Below are 24,644 nucleotides of genomic sequence, written 5' to 3' on the forward strand. Positions count from 1 at the left end.
TATTAATATTATATTTATTATAAATTTTCATAGCTTAGATAATGTTGATGTACAATATATAAATAAATAAATTCTATTTATTATATTGTATTGATATACCAGAATTATTTTAACTGCAATATATTAGAGATTATATTTTAAGTATTAAATATTTCTTTATATAACTGACAATTAATTATTTCCGTATTAACTTCCACATAATAATTTATAAAATATTCTGCTTTATAATATATTTCTGCTCTATAAAATAGCTATCGACTTTCACATTATTCCATTTCCTTTTGTAATATTAAATGATATTAAGTGTAATTATCGAGAATTATAGATATAGAGCCTATGAAAGATTAAAATTAAATTAGGATAATCTCAAAATAAAATACAAATTAATTATCCAATTACAAATTAATCTCCATTAATATATAAATTTTTTAATTTTATCGAATAATAAGTAAAACTGAACTACAATATGAAAACTATAAAAATTTAATATTTATTTGGAATTGATTAAATGCATAAACGATTCCGAATAAATTACCTTAATGTATTGAAGCAAAAATGGGCAAATTGAGCAATTTAAGTTGGGTTGCGATAAAGCGAGACCAGACATGTAGTTTAAACTTTATTTTAAAAAAGTATTCAATAAAAGAAAGACCAAATAAAGTTACATATCAAAATATTAATAAATTTTTCTCATTGTATTTTATAAATTAATTTATTATTTCGTATAGATACATATAAGTATCTTAATTTAATTTCTTCTTTGAAACATGAATATAAAAGGTTTAAAAATTTTATATTTTAAAATTGTATTTATATTTTTGTTTTTTCTTATTCATTTTTTTTAAATTTTCATCGTTAAGTAAAATTTAAAAATCCAATCAATTATAATATACTTTAGAATTGCTTAAATAATATTATTGATTTATTATATCTTTATGATATCTTTAACTATCTTTACGTTGAAAAAATTATATATAATCTGATTATTAAAACCTGTAAGAAACAAAAATACCTTTTTCATACTTGGAACTAATTTTATAAGAATCCAAAAGACAAATGTTAATGTTATTTTACAGTTTAAAATATCAAATTTGGTTAAGATATGATATCATTATTTGTAACATTTTTATTTTTTTAAATTTCATATATATGATATATAGATCTGGATTATAAAAAAATCTTATATTTGGTCTGATATAATTATTATAATCTATTATATTAGATTAAAATAATTATAGGTACGTGTTGCACACGTTATGCAGCAGAGAAGTTGCAATATATCCTATATCGTATTGTAAAATACAAATTCAAATTATTACAACATACCAAATTAATATTTCAAGACGTAATCGTCGCGCGCATGAAATGATTATAAACGTTTAATTCCGACAACAAGCAAAATGATAATTAACGAATTACACACTGATAATTGCGTCGCATCGCCAGATTCCTTTCAAAGGAATTTTTTCTTTCTTCTTCTTTCAATTTCTTCCATTTCGTAGCACGCTAGATTGAATTTAGATCCATCGTATCGATTACAGGCAACATTAGATGGTAGAAATAGAGGGTGCGAGAAGCAAAAGGGCGATAAAACGCGACGGACGTGATTGCGATTATGGCTGCGAAATCAGAAAAGCGTCAAGCGTGCTACAACACATTACAGTCAAACAACACTTACTCGCGAACAGACGAGTTAATTGTCTTGCGCGTACTAATTGCGGAAATAACATTGATCGCCCGACGTTTCAAACTGATATTCTCAAGTTTAATTCAACGCGCGAGACGCTTTATTATTCCGTGATGGAAAAATAATGGCAAGAAAAGTAAAGGTCGCAAATTAAATATCGTAAACCGCGTAAGATATCCCTTGCTTAATGCCTTGACACGATTCGCTCGTCACGGATGTTAACTGCCCGGCATGACCGTTAATTGTGAAGAATGATTGCGTTACGAGGGGGGAGGGGGGGGTTGACGATACGACGACACGGAGCAGCACGCGGCCCTGCTTGCCCTGTTTCGAGCTCCATCATGTGAGTGACAATACGTGGACTTTGTGTAAGTAAATTCAGTACGTACGTGCACGTTGACACACGAGAAATATTTAATATTTTATTATAAACAGGCTCTTGTCACGGTATTTTATTTCGAGTGACGTAATTATTAACACATCGCAAATTGCGAGGTACTAATTACGGCGCTATGTTCCTGAAACCACTCGATTTTGTGCAGCACATACCGTCCGTCTCTCCAAATAATAAGCGTTTAAATCGCTAAATGAGAAGGATAAGAGTCGAAGAAGTGATTGTCGGAAAATGAAATAGTAAGTACCTTAATGAACGATGGTTCAACGCGATGCTCGAGTTAACCGAGTAAGGATAGTAATTGCTGGCTCGTAGATTGGAAATGATAACGTTTACTCGGCACGATCACGAGAAATAATGTCACCGCGTGCGTAACAGGCATCGAGCTTGAAATTCCCTGGAAAACAGGCGCCGAGCTATTTTTCCATGAACAACCGTGCCGTGACGAATAAACAAAAAAAGTCACAATAAAATTGTCGCGTACCGAAAGCGTTATCATTCGCGCGGTGCTGACTCTCGCGTGCATGCCGGAACAATATTATTTCTCGTAGTGCGGTGACGACGACAAGTAAACGTCATCATCTCTCATTTAACAGTTACGCACCAACCGACCGGCACAGCCGCTCTCTCGTCAAAAACGGGTATTTCGCGCTATTTATTTGTTTATTATCGGAATATCGAAGAAACTCTCGACTCGATTAGATAATGGCTCGAACAATTCCTCGTGTCACAACGATATCATCTCTCGTAACATTTTTTGTGACACAGTGATGAAAACTTTCCTATCTACGAGTAGAAATTCATTTTTCGCTTGATTTATTTATCAAAAAATCGCATTTTTCGATTCGTTCCATGATGTAAAATCTTGGAGAATTAATATAGGTTACTAATAGTTGTAATCTGCGTTTTTCTTCGCGATAAATATTCCATATTGGAATTTCAATTTTTATTTCAATTTCAATTTTAATCTTGAGTTCGTTGTTAAAATATCGTATCGCGCTTGCAGAGGATTCTGTAAGTACGTTCGCATACAGAAAATAAATATTATTAATTTAAATAGCAGTCGGGAGGGAATGTAATACATGTAAATTTAAGTGATTAATCGTGTAATAGTTAGCAGACTTCAAAGTTTGTTACATTTTAACGAAATAAAATTCAAAGTTGGAAGTAAAAAAGGGGTTAATACAGTTAAATTAAAAATTAATAAACTTTTAACGTTTAATATGAGTTTTAATTCCATTTAAGTTCTATTAGCGACATCCGGTTGGCTTTAACGGGATAGCGACGAAGGCAACTTTCTTTATATTATAGCTTCGTGTCGAAAGCAACAGATAATTAATATTCTCACGGAAAATAGGGGGGGACGCATGATTAGATGGGGAATAGATGTATGAGGAAATTTCGCGATGGCATGCAAGGTGTAATTGGATCAAAATTGAAACGCCGAGTCTCTGATACATCGTGCATACCGTCGCAGATTGGCGCGTGCGTCTGGCACTCACGTCGGTAAATGCGTGATATTTGATCACCGTATTAGCGACATTTGAAATAAAAAAAAAAAAAAAAAAAAAAAGAAGGCGAAGTAACCGAATGCGAATTTCCATGATGAATGATGATGATGATGATGTTTTTCTGGCTGTACCGGGGAGCTTGACGTACCGCGCGGCGACTCGCATTAGATCTTTTCATGGTGCACCGACTTCGGGCAAAGCTTTTAACTCGCCAGGCTGATTTACGAAATGGCAGAAGGCCCTTCTAGCAACGTTTCTCGTCTCGCGGCTGGCCGCCGGCGTTGTTCTCTCTCGACCGATGTAGCAACCCTGGGTCTCTCTCTCTCTCTGTCTCTCTCTCTCTCTCTCTCTCTCTCTCTCTCTCTCTCTCTCTCTCTCTCTCTCTCTCTCTCTCTCTCTCTCTCTCTCTCTCTCTCTCTCTCTCTCTCTCTCTCTCTCTCTCTCTCTCTCTCTCTCTCTCTCTCTCTCTCTTCTCTCCCCCTCACTTTCTCTTCTTCTCTCTGCGACTACTACCTCGTTTTTCTTGGTTTCGCTCCGGTAAATAACGTCGGAGTAGGTTTGGACCCGGTGAGAAAAATTAATGTCTGCCCGCCGCGGGCCTAGTGGCTCTTGAAGCTTTGCTGGATGATTAGTAATGGCATTATCGTGCTACAGGCTGCGCCATATTATGCAACCGTTTCTTCGCGCAAAATATACATCGAACGAAATCTGATGGCTAAAATTGCGAAGCGGATTGTGTTAATGCGCAATGCTGTTGCGCCAAATATTGCCGCGCCGGTATTATATCGACATTAAAATATCACGCGCATTATTTTCTTGACTAATAATTTACTTCGGACATCTTTTTTCTTTATTAAAATTTCGAAGCATATTTAATGTAATAATATTACGCGATACCGATTTAATTACATTATTAACCGGTATGTGTTCAATCAGGCGATATTACGAGCCTGATGCTATTATTTATATTCATTGTATTGACAGCTTAATACGTCGCACACACACATTATATTTGTATTATTCATGTAAATTTATGCATCTGATGCGTGCAAATCATACGAGCTCATATCATTTCTTGGTACTTCATTAATTCCGACATATAATGAACATTTTGGCTGTTCATATTAAAGATTTTGCAAATAATCCGCAATTATGCAATATAATTCCGCATAACTTCTGAACAAGGGAGAACGAATAAATTACTGAATAATTTGATTAAATTTGAAAGCGTGTGAGGGACGAACGGCCAAGAGGAAGATTCGTAACGTACGTGACGCGGAAAGCGATTGCGGAAAGCGCATCGCGTACGGCCAATTTTTAAGATTCATGTCTCGGGACGGTAGAGTTCCGATTTGGCGTCTTTAGAACGCCGACGAGGGGAATGCGTGAAGATCGACGTGCTTTGGGACGGAAGAAGAACGCGAGAACAGAGAAGAGATGCTCTGAGAACAGAGGAGGGAGAAGGAGGGTGGAGAAATAGAGAAGAAAAGCGAGCCGAATGTCGCGCAGGCCGCGCACGGTGTCATTCGCGAGGATAGCGCTTTCTATTACCGAACTTTTAAAGCGTCTTTGAGGAATATTGTCTTCGCCGTGCAAGATGGAACGCCACCATTCCGTCCTCCGCCTTTTTCACAGCCTCGTCGTTTCGGTTTTCATCCCCGCACGCTACATCCGGTATCTTTCTCCCCGTTTGCTCCTCGCTCTAGCACTAGCTAAATGGAAGAGATCGTTCCAGAAACAGCGTCGCAATCTTAGCTCTATTACGACTATTTTTCCAACAGATTATAAATTTTATAAAAAATTTGACAAATTTTTTTTCCTTAAATTTTCAAGGCGATCAAGGTCGTTCGTTGCATTTTTCGCGTAATTTAACTTAATTACGACATATAAGTACGGCGATAAAATTGGAACTAAAGTTTCTATTAAGAGATAGAGTTGGAGTGAACTATACTGGAGAAATGGCAAGATTGCACGTTACGACTTGTTAAAAGGAATTTTGGTAAGCAGCACGAATTGCTCTCAACACTTTGGAAAATGTTATATTACATGTTACATTACCTTATAACCTACCTTATAGAAGTGACCTGACCTGAAACGTGACTCAAACAAGGGTTTATTCCAACGAAATTGCACTGTACTTGTGTAGGGTGTTTGTTCTACACTTAGTTTTATCCGTTAACATATATATGCGCTTCTGAGTGATTCGTACGAAAAATGCGCGTGCCTGGGTAGAGAGTAGAAAACCTTTTTCGAGGGATTTATTCTCTCCAAGATGAAACAGTCTATATATATATATATATATATATATATATATATATATATATATATATATATATATTACAGCAACATGATCTTCTATTTCTTCTTCCTACGGCTTTTCCCCGATTTTCGCATGCTTTCGTTCGTTGTGACGATTTGCAAATGCAAACACAATTGGAAACCTGAACGTCTTTTAATCAAAATATTTATATGAACGTTACTATTTATTATTATTAAAACGGTATCTGTTACTCTAGTACTATTTTATTGTCGAGAAATACGAACGGTCGTGAAGTTAACGACTTCGACTTGGTTTAACACGGCACCGATCATCCACCGGTAGGTGATAAACGTTATGCCCTATTGAGATAAACGCGTCGTTTTCCGAACGAAATGCTGATCTTATCACAATCACGTGCGCTACAATGGAAACAAGAGTTAAATCGCTAAGGGCGAGAGCGTATTTTCGTTTCTCTCTTATTGACCCGAGCGAGGGGGGGTTGTCCTCTTGGTTATCGAGGATATATCCCTTTGAATGTGTGCGAGCCATCGATTCCTCTTCCTTACCGTAGCAAGGTTAAATCGAGCATCCCTCGTGAGCGCTGTCACCCCCGTCTTCTCTACCAACTACGACTTTTATTTTATCCCGAAGCATCTTTCTCCCGTGCCTGCATCCCATGCGACGGGGACGAAAAACAGATACGGCGTCTCGAGAGGTGATAGACTCTATCAAGACGTCTCTCTGTCTCCGCTCGCAAACTGTCTTGTATCGTGCCTGGTTTATCCCTGATATTTGTTTCGTTCGTCGCTGTCGGGGAAAATTACGCAAGTCGGAGTTACGTACGCGAGCTGACTCGCAGATCGATAATCCGATCATTAGGGCTTGTTGAAAGAAACGATGATAATTATAATAGGCTGCGTCTCGGATGAAGCATACGCGTGTCCTAATTGTATACACATAGCGTAACAACCATATATATATATATATATATATATATATATATATATATCTCTCACCGAGCGATACATCCTACGAGGCAGCTACGGGAATTACGAGCCTTCGGGGGTTGATAATTCTGTCTGTCCGCGTGTGGAGTTCAGACGATGGATGCTTCATTGCAGAGCTGTACGCCGTTTCTTGAATCTAGCCGGTGTATGAGCGCAAGTGGCCCTGAAATTTATGTTCCTATTGGGAATGATCGTTTCTCGTGCATCGTTACATTTGCAGCGCGCATTCGCGCGACTCGAATGGAGCATTGACAGTTTCCTTTGTGCAACTGGCACTCACCTTATCTCTTTTGGTCCATTCGTTCGCTCTTGCAATTGCGAAAGGCGTCTTTAAGTGCATTCGAGGCAAACGTGCGTGAATGTTGCTCGTAAAATTGCAGTTATGATACAGGCCATGTATCTACTTGATGAATTATTTATCTTTGACATTATGTAACATCGACCATGACTGTCGTACAAAATTCCATTAATTACGTAGCGTGCCGATCTCTGCTTCCTTTTCTCAGGCACAGTCAGAATTACAAATAGGTATTTTGAGAATTCTGCTTGTGACTAAAAGAATTCTTTCAGTTTTTTTTCTTTTTTTTACGATATTAAATTCAGGACAGACTGGACAATGACGAATTATTCATTTCATAATTTCATAAATTACGTTGGAATTACATAATAAAAACTGTGGAATGGACCGACGATTAAATTTTCCAAATGTTCAATTTTTATAAAAAAATAATATAATGTGATAGTAACGATTTATTGGAAGAGAACTGATTTCACTAATTTCACATTTTTAATACAGATTGATTGCAATTAATATTATTAATACGTCGTTATTGATAAAGGGATTTATTGTAATTTTGTTGGAAGCCTCAGTACGAGCTTTAATTAGTGCCGACATAACGATAATGCCGCCATATAATATTTGTCGAAATACCAATTGTTTGAGGTTCTAATTAATATTTATGATATGACAAAATGCGTATTCGCAATTGCTTTTCGATAAATTTTCCAATGTTACCTGATAAAAAAAATAGTCGAGGTTTCGACTCAACAGAGTTAGAAAAAGTAAGTTTTAGGAAATATCGAATAATTCGCGTAAATCTTCCTCGCGCGACATGAGGTAAAGATTAGTTCATCAAACGTAATGATCGGAAAGTAAATCATGCTGGAGCAAAATAGCTTCAGGTCGGATAACATGAATAATGTTACAGTATCATGCGGGGAATCGTGCGTTTCGGGCGATAAACCGAATTCAATTTGCAGTTCGCATCAGCAGTTCGCTTTGCTGATGTACTCGACTTCGGTGCGGAGGCAGATGCATTTTCGCCGTGCCGACGTCGGTATGTTCGCCCGAGCGTCAGGAATAGAGCCCTGGAATTTAGATTAACGATCGTGCGTGACTTCAAAATTACCGTTGATCCCGTATCCGGGGCGCTCTTCTATTTTTCTACGTCCTCCCCCACTGCGTTTTCCATTTCTCCATTGTTTTGTACTGTTCCGCTTTCTTCCGCGCTAAGGCGAAGGATGTCGGGTAGGTTGCGCGGCGTTATCCGCCTTACTGCGAAAATTAGAACCGTCGTTAATCTCGGATAGACGAAAAATGCTGGTAGCTAAGAGCGTCGGGAAATTGTTGAATTTGTTGAAAGAGCTGTGAAACGCGCACGATAAACATGGGATATCATAGTGTTACCTGGAAGCGTATCTCCGCGTATCGCGCATACTTATTCCCAGCGCTTAGTTGTGTTTTTTATCTTACCTTGTGTTCTTCAAAATTACACGACTCTTGACGTAAATACGTGACTTGCGTGAGAAGGTGCAGATGTACGAAATAATTTCGTAAGTTAACTACATTTAGTTAACTACTTTTCTCGACGGTTTTACCGCGGACGTATTAAAAACGGACTTTTTGCTTATCTTACGGGATAATTCATCGCGCGACACACGTGCGATTTTTGTAGAAAATTCTCTCGCGGGGAAATAGTTTCGAAAATATTTCTCAATTTTTCTTCTCATGTACGTCTCTACTTTCCCTCGCGCCGTGTCGACGGCGTGCAGAAATGAAATGCATAAGGAGGAACGATGCGCCTCATCTACAATTCCGTTGGGTCATATCGACACGTACGACGCCGAGGATGTTTTCTATTACCTCCTTGGCTTGTAAACTAACATTGTGTTAGTCCCATGTGTACCGCGAACAACTCATATATTGGAGCGCGTCGTTGTGAAAGGTGGAAGCGTGTGCGGAAACATAGGGCGCAACCAAGCTGTCGTCGACGAAAGATTTGAAACGAAACGTGTGTGCGGCGCGCATAAAGAGAGAAAGAAAGACGACGAGAACTCGCCGAGATAATAGCCGAGAGGCTCAGCTTCATGAGGAACATGACCTAGATCTTTCTAGATGGCACAGCGACTACGCGACAAGCCACTATTCCAAAACCAAATCACTGTCGCGAGACCTTTTTACTTTGCCTTAATTACGGGCGAAATTCACTTCGTTTTGTCATCCCGCGAAGTTCAATCCCTCGGGAGGATTAATTCCCGAATATAATCAATGGCATCGGAAGGTCATCTCGTATAATGATCCTTAAATATTAATTAGAGACGGGGAAATTTACATTTCATTAAGTTGGAAATTAATATTTCTCATTATTTGAATGATTCTCCGTCTTTGTATCTTGCGTATCTCTCACCGCGTTTATTCTACTTTAAGGTAGATACGATTATTTCTGTTTGGCATTCGCACTGTCACAATGATCGATGCATCCCTGTCTTCTTCAACTACTTCTATCTGTTATATCATGATATATTACGCCGGCCTATAAAGACCGCCAGCTTTATACACTGATCGATAATGTCTTATTTCCGTACGCTACCTTGATGACTTCCGGCACGTCGGAAGTTACAAAGTATCGTGTCACTTACTCACTCTTTCAGACGCGATCGACGTTTTATGTCGGTGTAACTAGATAAGTATAAGAACAACTATTTTATAAGAGTATCACTTATAAAAGAATGTACCTTTGCTGACAAAGAGGATCGTTAACTTTTGAAAAATATTTCAATCTTAATTGTGATCTCCCCCTCCCCTCTCTTTCTCTCTAATAAAAGAATCGAATTTATTTAAAGTTATAAACGTCTCCCTTGCAAAAATAACTAGCATGAGAAGAGAGAGAGAGAGAGAGAGAGAGAGAGAGAGAGAGAGAGAGAGAGAGAGAGAGAGGTTTGGATGAATATTTATATATTTATAAATGGCTTTAGAAAAGTCATTAATAAAATTCAAATATTGTAATTGATTTTCAAAGCAAAAAGGTTTGTAAAATATAAAAGTTGATTATATCTGAAATCGAAAGTTAACATACGTACGTAGAGGAGATTCCATTGTGTGCGTTATCGCGAAACGTGGCGTTTCGTTAATCCGACGACTTTTTACGGAGTGTCTGAAATCTGTATATGAAACGGCGTACATTCGCGATAAACGTTATAGCGCCGTCAGGATAATCTCCCTCCGTGACGCACCAACGACGATAAAACGCGTACGGTACTCGCGAGTGCGAGAATTTTCTTTGCGATGAAGAGGAACGAGTGCGAGTCGTCGCGTCGCACCGTTGAGCACGCGAATTAGGCAAATTTATACGAAAACCATAAATCCTTAATTATTTTCTAGCCGTGCAACGTCCCGTGTAAGCGTGCCGGAATTTGCGATTCAAATTGCAAGGCCTCGCTATTAAATCGCCCTCCACAAGCAAAGCCTCCCGCCCTTCCCTTTGCTAATATTTATCTTCGCCTTTCTCGCGGGTTGCCCGTTGTCGAGTCAAGTGGAGGGTTACAAGCGGCGGAAGGTTTCACCCCACGAGTCAAACTTAAGCACTCTTTTGGTCTGCCATTAAAATAAGTAGTAATAAGGCAAATAAGTAATTTTAAGAAGCTTGTTTCGACAGCCAGCATTCCGCTCTGTTTCCGCCAAATTCCTTTCCCCTTTTTCCGAACTCGCGTGCTGTCTGTTGAATGAAAGAGGAATTTCTCATGACATGGAATTTCTCATCTCAATACCTTATTCTCCATCGATGTGCATGTCCAAATGTGTCCTTTTATTTGCATTTTCTGTTAACATGTTCACTGCAGATTCTTGTGACAATATTTTTGCGTATATATTGCTTCTATTATTATATACTCTTTGTAATTTTAAATAACATACATGTAATATCTCAGATTTGATTAAGGAATCTTTTGAATAACTTCGTAATATATTTATCGCATAAAATATATTATCGTACAAGGAGAAAGTAAACTTGATTGGAAGCTCTTCTCATCCTTTCAAACATTTCTTTAGGCAACGAATTTTGATATTTGGTTTGGTAAAAGTTTCGTCCTCTTCGTAATAGCAGTTTATCCTCCGTCGTCGCGAAAATTATCATTATGCTTTCGTTTTCGCCGGCGCGACGGCCGGCTCTAACGGCTGAGTTACGCCTCGTCAACTAGCCGGTAATAGTTTCACGTTGACGACACACCAGCCGACGTAAGCCGTTTCAATATAAGACCGCGTTTTATCACTGAAAGTCTATTATCGCGACTCATCCCCGCCGACCATTCTTCCACGGCGCTTGGTATATACGAGGGCAGAAACTATGCATTACTCGCATAATTTTAAATTTATACCTCGGGGCGAGGCGTAAGGCTGGTATGGCTTACTCGAAGCAATATCGTGGAGAACTCTGGGGAAAAGTAGAACCCGGTGCCACGAAAAAGAACCCCCGGGTAGAGACTGCGGACGGGACAAAGTGTCATCAACGTTGACTCTTCCACTTATCGTAACTCTGCACCGTGGAAAGATACTTTCGTGGGATTTCGCCGTATGAGGTTGCGTTCCATTTTCACGGGAACCTTTCGGAATCGCGGGATCAAGTTTTAATGAGGCGTCCTGTATAGCCGTACTTACGTCGCGTCCGGTCATTTGGAACCTTGCGCAAATTGCGCGAGCACTTGAAAAATTTTTAAATCCGATGCGCGGATTATTTATTCAGAGAAAGAATTTCTCGAAAACGATACGGGATTTCTTTATTACCTAACGAATGTATATTTATATCATTTACCTCGTAGAGATTTATATGGCTCTTTTTGATTTGCAAATTCATTGCGAATGTAATGTCGATTAACTTGAACGCGAATGATAAATTCATTTTATTCATTCGTGAATTTATCTTTGTTGCGTAGTAAATTAGTAGATGCACTTAATCGATAAACGTGAAAGGCCAGTGCGCAGTATTAATCAACAAGAGTCGGGAAATGTCTGCCACTGGTTCGTTAGTCACTCGTATACCGTCAGGGTGATCGACGATGCGCGATTAAACCAATGCAGTAATTGCAGTTTCATTTAATTCGAAGTGGGCCGATCAGTTTTCGCGAATGGACGATATTTTCGTCGTGAGATAAATAGCACGTAGACTTAATGTTACCTTATCTACCAATTTTTATTCGATTAACGTGGCATTCGATTGCGCTTCGAAATAGCATGTAGCAATAGCTGTTAATTAATTATTGCAATAGAAAAATATTTTTAATAAATAATCATTTTTTGCGATAAATTATGACTTTATCGGCATTAGAGAATCGATAGCTCATTTTTGCTGCAAGAAATTATTAAAATTCTTTACAATAAACTTTAGAATATTTTACAAAAAAATTACATTTTACACATTTTATTATTCGTGTTTTCGTAATACTAATTTGATGGGATTACACGAATATAGTTTTCATGACTAGTCAAAGTATCATTTGCAAGCGTAAATAATATTCCACTAGAACGCGCTTGGCTTATTTCCCAATAATATTCGGTTTTGTGAACATCATATTTTACGCTCTCATTTGCCCGAGGTTTGTGCGTACTTCCAATACATGGATTATTCGTCACGCTATCAGCAATCGATTACCCTCGCATATGAATAGCACTTAGTCATCTCCTGTGTAATTTGCGTCTAATTAAATGGAGAAACGCTACTGTGATGATTGGAAGGGTCGGGATTAAATAGTTTCATGTTCAATATTTCTCTCATTCGATTATGTTATTTTATTCCACTCTGTGTCAACTCGCATTGTCATTATGTGGCGACGAATATGTCGTTTAAATGATATGTAATAATCTGTGATGATCTGAATCAATACTAATTCGTACTATTCGCGCTATTGCTATAGAACTCTTGACACATACAATAGTTAGCGCCCGAATAAATCATTTAATGCCTGAGGTGTTGACAGCCCAAGTATGTGACAGATTGCCACAGCTTAGTAGCGTTCGGCACAGCGGTCAAGCACATGCCGCATTGTTAGATGCATACAATGGAATGAAACAATAGACTGTTATCATATGCGATTGAGCCGAGCTAAGCTTCGCGTTAGAATCGATTCGAAGATGGGACGCGTTATTTTCGCATCGGGATTCCATATATTACTGCTATATGCACTTTCGTAAAGGATGGTCCTTTGTTCAACACTGTATCGTCGCTTTTCACTACTCGTACGTAATAACGAAATATTTGTCATTTATTATAGAGTTTATCTCGAAATTATGTGAATCGTAGGTTACGCTGTACGAGGAAGCTGTATAAATGTCGTCTTTTAGGTATCGATTTTCAAATTGTATTATATTAATGACAGCTATTGCGGGGGGACAAGAGAAATACGTTTATTGTACAGATACGCGCGCAAGCGATGTTCCCGATTAAGCTTCAATTTCCTCTTATCGGATAAAGAAAGTAGCGGCTTTGCTTGATGGGTGCTACCATCCGATCTTTGGGTCGGTTAAATTCGCCGGGAATTTTTTCTGTTCGCTAAAACATCAGCCAACCGTATCTAGATAATGGTAAGCTTTAGAAACGATCGATAAAGTCATCTCCTTTTCTTGCCGGGTTCTCTCAGGGACTCGGAATAGGAATTTATATGTTCTCCCATAAAACGCAACCTTTCTCCCTTCTTTTGCGGCTTGTCTCCCAGTTTTATTCTTTTGCCTTCGTACTTTTTCTTTCTCTTTGCGCTCCTAGTTTCCGTTTGCGTACGCGCTTAAAGTGCATTTCTCCACATTTAGAGAGACACATCCATGGAGTTTAAATTTTATGGGGAATAAAACGGTATTATTATAGCGGCGGATAATACACATATCGAACTTATCATGATATATTACGATTATTTACAGTTCTGGTAACGTGTATTGTTAAGCTGTTTTCTCAAGAGATTAAAATGGCTAAAGTTACATTAACAGAGAAAAATCTTCGAAAAAAAGTACGCGGTACGCGGAAGAATAGGAGGAATGAGCAGACAAAAAGAATAAGTTAAAGACTCCGAGGAGGAATAAATCAATAAAGGAGGGGTTTTTGCGTATCAGGGTCGAAGGATCGATTCCATCGCTCGAAGTTAAGCGTTATTATCCTTGAGCCGCGAAATCCCTGTGGTTTACTGAATAATACTACGTTTAAGTAAAGCTTGCCTCCCTGATCCGAGAAAATGTGCTCCGAACAGTCCGAATCCGTTTGTGCTTGCGATCGCGCATCCTCGCCAATTGAGACGACGCCCATTCGAAACCGAACGACGAAAGGATGCGAGTATTTGCGTCTACATCGAAACGTATTGATACGCAATATCCGTTAATGCCACAGTGCAAGGACACGCCAGCCATCAGATCCCGCGAAGCGTGAAATCGAGATGACTGACAAACCAATCAGTTAACTAGACCGAGTCAGAGTAGGCTAATGAGAGGACGTATTCCGAGCGTGCGTGCGCGTTTAGTAGCGCGTAAAACACCGCACTACGAGAGAGAGAGAGAGAGAGAGAGAGAGAGAGAGAGAGAGAGAGAGAGACGCGGAAAAAATCGCGGGATTTTTGATGAAGATCGAAAAGGAAGAATCGTTGAGTAAACCTCTCACTCGTGCGAACGTAATTATTTGATCTGGTTTCTTTCATGGTACCCTACGAGCCTCGGCGCGTTCGAGCGTCACGATACAGCCATCTGTAATAACCGGGGCGTAAAATTCCAATAAAAATCATACGATGACTTGTTTGATATAGCGGGCGACGCGGGCGAAATACGGTTAAGATTATCTGTTTGATTAACGGCGCTGTTAAAATGCGCGGAGATCACGCGTACACGATTTATACACGACGATACATAAAACGAATTGAGCGAATTGAACGTCGCGGATGTGCCTCGCGTATACGAAATATACGAAATATACGAGGATTCGAGACGTCCGGTGAGGATAAAACGCCCCGCCCCCGCCCCCGTACGCGCATATGAATGTAATAAGCGCATTAGCCATCGGGAAAAAGGTGTAGGATAATATTGGCGATAAATATAGCTTTGGCAATCGTCGCGGACGTCGTGGATTTTAGACGTTATTGTTCCGCCAACGGTAACGAGTCTCGGATTTGAATTCATTGTTTCAAAGAGCCAGTTACAGCGGCTTTTCACGAGCAATATATTATCTGTTATTATTGCAGCCCCACTCGAAGCCACAATGGCCGGCTTTGCGCTCTGATCTCCATATTTTAATTAAAAGCTCTTGACGCTACGGATACGTACGTCTCACCTGGTAGAAGTCAATTCGCAGTATCACTACTTTCGTAATATAGTTGTATGTTAATTCGCCGCGCGAATAATAATTTAGAATACGGACTATTTCACGGGCTGTGAAAATGTGCGCCGCCGCCAGCAAAGCGGCCTCTGACCCTTGCTAGAGAGTCTAACGAATATACATATAATACAGAATAATTAATTTATTATCGCTTCAGCGTACAATAGTATTACGCAATACGATAATTAACACGCCGGAATTTATATTTATATTTCACGTTCGAATATTTTTACGAAAATGTAATAATATTACTTTATACGTGATCGGGCGATAGGGGATAAAAGCGTATATTAAATAGTCGCCGTCGCGGGACATTATGCGGACGCATTTGTCATTGTTTAAACAAACAACGGGTTTAATTAGATACGCCTCTTTTCTGACGTTCACGAAGAACATTAACTCTGTCGTGCAGTCACGTTCGTTTCTGTCCCGCGGCTAAACAGAGCAATTTGTCTGTCCATTATGGCGCGGCGTAACACAAAGGCGAGAGGCAGCCAACTTCGGGTATTGGACACCGAGCACGCGATGGCACGCGGCGTAATCGACGAGTATGTATATATATATATATATATATATATATATATATATATATATACATATATATCGGCAAAGGGACAGGTGAATGGAGAGAAAACGGAGGAAAAAGATAGCACGCGGCCGGGGCCGAGGGAGGGATAGCGCGATGCGCAAAAGGAGAAAACAACGCGACGGACGGAAACAAAAAACGATGGAGAGAATTATTTTAGGGTGATGCGGTTCGAATCCCAACGGTTTCGGTCGGGGGCGGGGGGGGGTGAACAGCTGGTGGTTTATACTCGTTGTAAAATGCTGCGGGAATGTTCCCCCCCTCCCCCCCCCCTCGCAAATAGCGGGGCTCGTAAGACTACCGCGGGGGCTGCGGGTGGTGGAAGCGCCAGCGCGATGCGGCGAGGCCGCGCCACGCTGCGCCGCGCCGGGGTTGAGGGCTGGCTGAGGGCTGGCTGAGGGCTGAGGGCTGAGAGGGCTGAGGTCGGGAAACGGCGCCGTGCCGTAGAACGGCGCGGCGGCATATGCCATATACGGCGCCGCTCTACTCGTACATCAACAACGTGATTCCCATGCATACTGCTCACAATCTCGCCGCTCGCGCAGGCAGAGGGTTCGGGGGATGCATATGCATACACGCGTGACCCCGGGTCCTCCCGCGTGCATATGTACCCGTTGTTTCCCCCTGGGGGAACACGTGTGTAGACCTTCGCCCGGATGCACGTGTGCGTCCTGCTTCTGCCCGCCTCGCGTTTGTCACGCTCCTAAATTCATGTTTCGAGGTCGCGCTACGTCGCGCACGTGTCACTCGGGGGTTGATAGGAAAAGACTGTTTCCGTCATTTTCCAGCGTTAGCCAGTAACGCTGCAATCCGCTGTTCGTCGCGACTGACATGTTTCGGATTTCGCGCCCCCGAGAATCTAATCGCAAACGGGTTACATTGCTTTAATAAACTGCATTAAGATAATTAAGATGTGTCAAACGTATCTTCGCAGATCTAACAGGCTCTTGATTTATCAAAGTAATATATCAAAGTATATCAGTTGAAGAATCTATCTTAATTGGAATGTAGCATGATTCCGCTCTTTGAAGATTTTCAAAGAAATAATTTTGAAAAGGTAAGTCCAATTTAATCAACTGAATTTTCATTCGCGATTCATTAACCGTATTTTATCAAAGTTTATTAAATTATTTCTTCCATCGTGTCGTAATAAAATCGTAATAAAAATCTACGATACGACTCGTGAACGTGAAACTTAAATATTATTTCGGTATATATCGCCTATCTGGTCGTCGTACCATGTCTTAGATCGCATTAACGTTTCAGTGATTTCTGATAACGTACGCCCGAACGACGTATGCGGGCAAGATATATATCCGCGAGAAGGTAAAAGTTAGACGCGTAAACTTGAGATTGGTTGCTCGCTGCAGTTTCCCTATAGGAAATCCTGATACATCTCGAGTTTCGCGTCAAACTTTCCGACGCTACTCGGCTTCGCTCGTGCGAATATATCCCTTCGTTTCTCCGGTTTCTTTTGCGGGCTGCGGCACGTATACATATATATATATATATATATATATATTCCTTCGTTTCCTCGTCCGTGGTAATTTTGTCGAGCATGTCGTACCGCTCACCATAAACCACGTACCAACGATGGGTCTCGTGTTCAAAGTGCCTGCTTGTAATTGCACGCGGCCGTTTGGGCGCACAAGGGACACTCCCCCTCGGGACGCAAAATACAGAGAGCGTCTCGTCGAAATGTCCGTGAAATGCGTTAATCTCATTGCTTTATCATATCATCGCTGTGATATAATTATTCGGAGTCACCCTTAGCGCAATGGGCTTTTGGGACGAAAGATAGTTTAAATCGTAAGAACGCGGTTTGAGTTGGACGTGGATACGGCGAGCTCCATTAAGAATTCGCTAATGTACCGATGAATAGTTAATTAATATACGGGAAACAGGTATTTGGTGTAGCGTTACTTACATTAAATCGAAGGTATTCGGTGTAGCTCGAGCAAATGAGCGCGAACAAACGCGAATGAAATCGCAGTGCTTGCATTGCTTTGCAAAGTTAGTCATTCATGCATATTCGCGTCTATTTGTTTGATCTGAAATTTAATTATAACGTAACGTTTGAACATTGAAACTCATTTAAAGAATACATCGTTGGATTAATATCGAAAAATTTTTGAAAAAATACAATTACTTAATAAGGTAATAAAACAATATTTTAGTCATTTTTTTTCATTATACGTTTAACGAGCAAATCTATTTTATGTTAAAATATCAAACGAACATTGTGTAATTATGTTGGCGGAAGCAGTATTTTCTACGGCCGCGAGTACGGTAACTTTTTCATTTGGTCATACAGAATACATATATTTATTTTCATTGTTTAAATCCCGTAATTTAAACATCAACGTTCTAGTTTTATACAGTTATAAATATATAATATATGCTAGAAAACTTTCCCGCGCTGATACATATTATCTAAAGTTTAAGAGTGCATTTACCGCACCGATAATACATTTATTGCAATTTTGCGAGATGTTTCTGCGAAAGTTGCGAATGGAAGAGATTACGCAATGGCTAAAGAACGCGTCGACTTTAAATAATCCAAACATTCCTCGTACCGTATTCCTTTGATTCGATCAAATTTCTTTCTCCTCGAACTCCTGTCAGTGGGCTAAAGTCGGGTTAAAAGCGACGGAAGAAGGAGAGAGATAGAGTAACGAACATTTCTTTTTGCATCGTGCAAAAACAGCGTGGAGAAAGAGCAAAGAGCATATAGCGACGTTACGAGAGAGTCACGCGAAAGAAAGCAAACTCTCAAAGGACGCGCGCTACAAGTCACCCTCAAAGGATGTATCCGGAGTATACTGACCGCAAGGGAGACGCGAGACTGGTAACTCGATAAATAAAGAAGCAAAAATGAATAAATCGAGAACGAGCCGGCCAAACGGCTCCTGTTTCCGTTATCCAAAAAAAAAAAAAAAGAGAGAGAGAGAGAAAAAAAATCCTGGAAAGCTTTGTTCTTGGTTGTTTCGGTCTAACGGGTTATTTTTTTTTTATTTCTCAACGGGCGTCCCCCGAGTTTCATAGTAATGGGGGAGGGGGAGGAGGGAAGAGATAGGAAAGCGGTTAGTAATGATGAGGGACACAATAGCGAATAGTTAACGTAGATACGTCGGCCGGATGAGAGCGAGCTCGGTGCTATAACGATGTGCGAGCATTGTCCGAATGATATAGAATGGCAAGCGACATCGGGCCGCGCGAGCGAAGCGTTGAATTGTAGGGAAGAAAGAGGGACAGAGACGCGGACGCGAAGAGAGGGACCAGTCAGTGGCCTTCATTTGGGTGCAAATGGAGTTTTTCCTAAATGGACGTTTCGAAAGTTTGCCGCTGTCAGGCATTGTTTGACCGGCGATGGAAGGACGGGGGTGAGGACGGGACGGGTAAGGGCGCGGGCAGCGGGGTCGACGTGGAATCAAGTCTGCCAAGGCTTTGATTAGCTGACGTCACGGAACCAAAGGCTTCTCCGATTGTTCGTCTGGTATTTATAGTTGGTTCGTTCGTCTTTCTCCTCGTAGCAATTGTCACCCTGCTGTTCCTTGTTTTTTTTCCGTATTTTCCGTATCTTCATCTTCCCCCTTCCTTTCCATTTTTCCGTTCCTTTTTCTCCCGTTTCTTTTTCGCGTCCGGAATCATATCGCCTTTCGCAGAGGAACGTAATACAGGAACGTTTGTCTTATTATTATTCCACGTGTACCGCTCGCCTCGTGATTAAAAAACTCGTTGGTCTAATGAATTTCTAAAAATCGTTTCTCCAGCCGTTCTCCATTCTTCCCTTCTTCAATTTCAATTCCGAATTTTCCGTTATTTTTCTTTGTTGCGTCAGAGGCGAACCATTTGTTAGTTCGGTTCCGTTGTATAGTTGATTGTAGATAGGTCACGCCGCCGTTTGTTTGCCGAAGCTCTTATCTTTGTAACACCGTACATAAAACAGGTGCAATTAATCGCATATTCATTATCCATATTACGCGTCATTTCACCGCGAGTGAAAATTCGTTCGAAAGAACAATCTACGACAGTCCGCGCGTAATAATTTTGCGAGGAATGCTCACTTTCCATCCCGTGCCGTTATTCACTTTCTCTTTTATTTGCCTCCTGATCGGAAATGATTGTTTCGCATCGAACGAAGCGAAAATCCCTGAACGATGTAAATTTCCGTGGTTCAATCAGACGTATATATCGTCTACACGTGATCGAAACACGAGCGACGGGCACTAAAAGGAAAAGCAACGAGAAATCGTTGCTTTACGACAGTAATTAAGCGCGACTTCGCTTCGGAGACCGCAACTAATGCTCGCCTCCCGTTCGATCCCCGGAGCTTCATTTGCTCGCGCGTCCAATGATGCCGCGCCACTTTGATCTTTGAGTCGAGCACTTACGAAAGTGAGATCGTTCAATCTGCGCGTTGGCATATGTTGGCGAATCGCGTGAATTTCGCTGAAACACGCGTTTTCGCGAATAAATTGGAAAGGCACTACCAGCTTTGTCCCACTTTAAACGTCTCTCGCTTCCCCAATTTGCCTGATATCTATTTATTGCGTGCCGCTATTCGCTTTTGGTATCGAAATCTATCTATCGTATCGTATCTACTTTACTACGAGGTATGAATAATGCGAAATAACTCAGATTTAATGAATTTCTGTGCAGTGCCGAAGGTGGAAATAGTGGATGAACATGGCGCTACGGCCGGTGACAAGTTCTACAAAGCAGGTAGTACAATAGAGCTGAAGTGTGTAGTCAGCAATATACCGCAACCCACTGGCTATGTCACGTGGCGACACGGATCTCGTACGTTAAATTACGACACAACCCGTGGTGGCATCAGGTAAGGCTACAGACGACACGATATTCCCGGTACTAGGTGCGCCTTTTTACAAATAGCGACGTAAATTGTTCGTAACTATCGTAGGAAAGTATCGGATCTTGATTTGTATTCGTCGTTATGCGCCATTCGTTTGACGTGCAACGTAACGGCGTTGCGCCTAAATATAGCTGGTTAACATTCTGGGTAATTTGGTCGACGAGAATTCGATAGTTTATGCAGCCTGCATAGGCAGGTATTCTAATTGCCCCGACAAAGAATGGTACGCCCGGTGAATTTTGAAAGGCCTCCATTAAAGTTCCCGGGTAAACGGTCAACGGGTTGCGGCAGGCTTCTGCCGTGTGTGACCTAATTGGTTATAGATATGACAGCATTCGTGAATTTCAAACAGCAGTTTCAGACAGTATTTGATGTTGTCGGTTTCGTAGAACGATTTTTCAATCAGCGGTTCATCGATAAAACAATTTCGAATTTTTCTCAGATATGCGGCAATATATTCCCTTTGTCTGACGGTTCGCTGCACCTGCTTCGTTTGTTTTGGCTATGATCGGCTGGTTGACGTCGCACTTGACAGTCCGTGCGATATAATAGCGTACGTTTAAAAAATCTACGAGAAATTAGCAATATTGCGATCGATATTGCAGGTGAAAGAAAGGATGCGGCGAGGCACCAGGTGAACTGTTGACAATTTAATCGGCCTCGAAAACGCTCGATTATAGCGGGCCGACACATGATGAACGAGCTCGTTGCTTGTGCCAAACGCAGGCAGCGGGCTTTGAATAAAACATACAAAACTTTCAATCACAGGCGAGGCCGCGGGTACGATTAACAGAAATTAGATCGATTAGTTGAAATTAGCTGTAGAATTAGGTTAGAACAATTAAAAAGGACCTTCGGTAATTTTAGTCTAATAAAATTTATTGATTAAGTGCATCAATAACACATTTACGTTTTCAAATTGTTAACTAAAAATTCTAAGTATGTTAATATTCTTCTAAAATCTTTTTTCTCTCTCTAAATTCTTTTTTTTTTTAATCTAAAGTAATGATATTATATTCGATAAAAATTAGATCAATATCAATATATGTGGATAAATTTTGCGTTCAGGAAAACATTATATTCCATCATTCTTAATAACTTTGTTTTCAGAAATTTTATATCTCTGAAAATTATTAATTAAATGTTGGCGAAAATATTATACGATTCAAATAGTACTTCTTTTTTAAGAATTTTTCGCAAGATTGCAATTGTAAGTCAAAATTACGTCTGTAAACGCGCGGTCCATAAGACATAACAACTATTTCTATTCTCCCTATTACGCGAACGATATGGTATAAATATCGGCATTAGGACGGCATGTAGAATGCGCGTGCAATTTATTGAACACATTCTATTACACTTTGATTGCCCTCCGAGAGACATTTTGCGAGATCGTTAAACCGAACGCGTCAAATGCAGCTCTGCAAATAAACGATGTTCGATCGCGTCGTCGTCTATCGTGATTACTGGCTCAGTGGATCCCATAATGGCATGCATCGGCTTTCCTCACTTGATGAACCATTATGAAAAGGCTGTATCACATACATCGTGTCTTGCAAGTTGCGCTCGCTATACCCTGAAAACGTTTTCACAGGTGTTCCATAGATTATAAACGTACATAGACGCGGGGAAAATTAATCAAACTTTACGCTATTTACGACATAATCTTCACGACGTAACCGTAATTATTGGCTAAATTATTACAGCCTGCGCTTTCGCAACGTAATGAAGTTTTTGCTTACCATTGGTCGTATCACACCTTAAACTTAGGTATATTAGTTTCTTATTACGTTACCTTCTTATCCCATCTAATTTTATAATTTTCCACTTCTATCTACTTGTTGATGCGAAAACTCTCACTGGCTAAACGTTAAACGACTAAGGATACGCGAGGCTGATATAGAAGGCAGTACGTCGGTGAAGTTAGTTAGCAGTATAACGTTATTATGTTCTCCTACACGTAGTGTGTTACACTTCACTGTACTCTCTAGTACCTCGTATATAGCACGCCGACCTCCTGTCTATTACTCTTCACCTTGGGCGTTCCCCTAAGTTGGTCAAGTCCATGAGTGCACGCCTCGAGGATGCATCGCTAGCGCGCGATGCTAAGCTCAACATAATCAAGCAATTTTGGTCTCGAGGAGAAGTCGATAACAACGAAATATCACGGCGCGAAATATCACTTCTTAGTAACGACGTGCAATTAGAAAAGTTCTTAAGCGTCGCGCAAACAGATCGCTGAAATCACACCGATTATCGTGTTGTCGTGTCAATATATCGGGGCGATATATCATCTCAGATTTGTCCAGCCGTGTGAAATATCAATGCAATAAATTTAAATAATTTATTTTTAATCTCGTATCTGCAAAGAAATTAATACAGCTGTCACGGTCGATACCACATTTTGATGTCAATTGATATTAACTATTAATTAATGTTGCTTTTAGTGATTTAATGTTACATGTAACTGCGATTCCGCGATAGCTCAATCAATATCGGGAAATGTTTGTGAAAATGTTGGAGCTTTATGAAATCGATAATTCTTTTCTATTTTCTTTGGCAATAGGAGAGTGGCGAAAATCGAGATAAAGCTTTTCTTTTATCAGCTTAACAATGGATTTCGAGTTAATACATTGTTAAGAGCGCCGATAAATATAGAGCAGAAATATATATTGCAATGTCGACTACAATGGTATCGTATCATTGGTCGGCGCCCCGATGCTCGTTCGTAATAGTGATACGTGCGGGCTGATCCATTACTCGGCAAATCAATTAGGACATGGGCGCGACCGGCGTCGTAGCGTGGAAAAAAAGCGTGACGAAAACAAAGCATTTAATCGGATTTTGTTTTATCGGCCGTACACGCCGAACTCACGGCGGCAAATATTTCATGGCAACAAGGGGGACACCGTGGTGTTCCCTTTTTTTTTTTTTTTTTTTTTTTTTATATCAGTGTCCGCGATAAAATAGGCCCCATATTTCAAAATTCTATTCCGGTCACGATTTTTTGTTACCCTCTTTCCGAAATAACGCCGCCGAAATGTCGATATTATTACCCGGCCTTCTGTGCAATATCTGAAAGATTTAAAGAAAACATAGCGCACAACTGCACTCGTATCTGCAGCAGTTGCATGTTTTCATTTGTTAACATCTCGTAAAACATTGCGGAACTGCTTCAATAAATAATAACCTCTAAAATAATAACTGTGAAATTTTCCTACGGATTTAATATGAAATGCCAAGAAAATAATTTAAGGGGGAGAGAGAGAGAGAGAGAGAGAGAGAGAGAGAGAGAGAGAGAGGGGCGAATAGCAAAATAGAATTTGTTATCACGGTTTAATAATCGCTTATCTTCAAAATTAAACAAGAGCAGAGTGAACGGGATGTATACGGGCCGAGCTTCCGATCAAAAGTTTGCGTCTACCGTAAACTTTTATGAAACTTACGAGATGACTTCTTCATGGTCTCTACCCAGAGTGGATTGTATATGCATCTCGCAAAACGCGTTGCGGTTCCGCAACAAAATAGAGGTGATTGCGCGGAATATGTTATAAATAAATACTGCGTGTTCACGAAGTTTTTTTCTTGTTAGCGTCCATCGGCGTGATATAACTTTTAAGTTGCCGCGATATTTTCCACGATCATATTCCACGTTGCGTTCAAATATAAGAAGATTTCCTCTGAAAAATGAAAATAAATCTCACG

The 24,644-nt window shown here is 40.2% G+C and overlaps 1 protein-coding gene across 3 annotated transcripts in view; it reads left to right on the top strand.

Moving 5' to 3' along the window:
* The window catches only part of LOC105425728 (defective proboscis extension response 14), a 119,675-nt gene that overhangs the window by 59,922 nt on the left and 35,109 nt on the right, over positions 1 to 24,644 (top strand). For all 3 annotated transcript variants that reach the window (XM_089080879.1, XM_089080880.1, XM_089080881.1), the window contains exon 7: positions 20,726 to 20,903. In XM_089080879.1, the coding sequence (XP_088937005.1) occupies positions 20,726 to 20,903 (178 nt within the window). The remainder of the gene's footprint in view (positions 1 to 20,725; positions 20,904 to 24,644) is intronic.

Source organism: Pogonomyrmex barbatus, unplaced genomic scaffold (genome assembly GCF_055798465.1).
Source record: "Pogonomyrmex barbatus isolate J1 unplaced genomic scaffold, ASM5579846v1 scaffold4, whole genome shotgun sequence".
NCBI lineage: Eukaryota > Metazoa > Arthropoda > Insecta > Hymenoptera > Formicidae > Pogonomyrmex > Pogonomyrmex barbatus.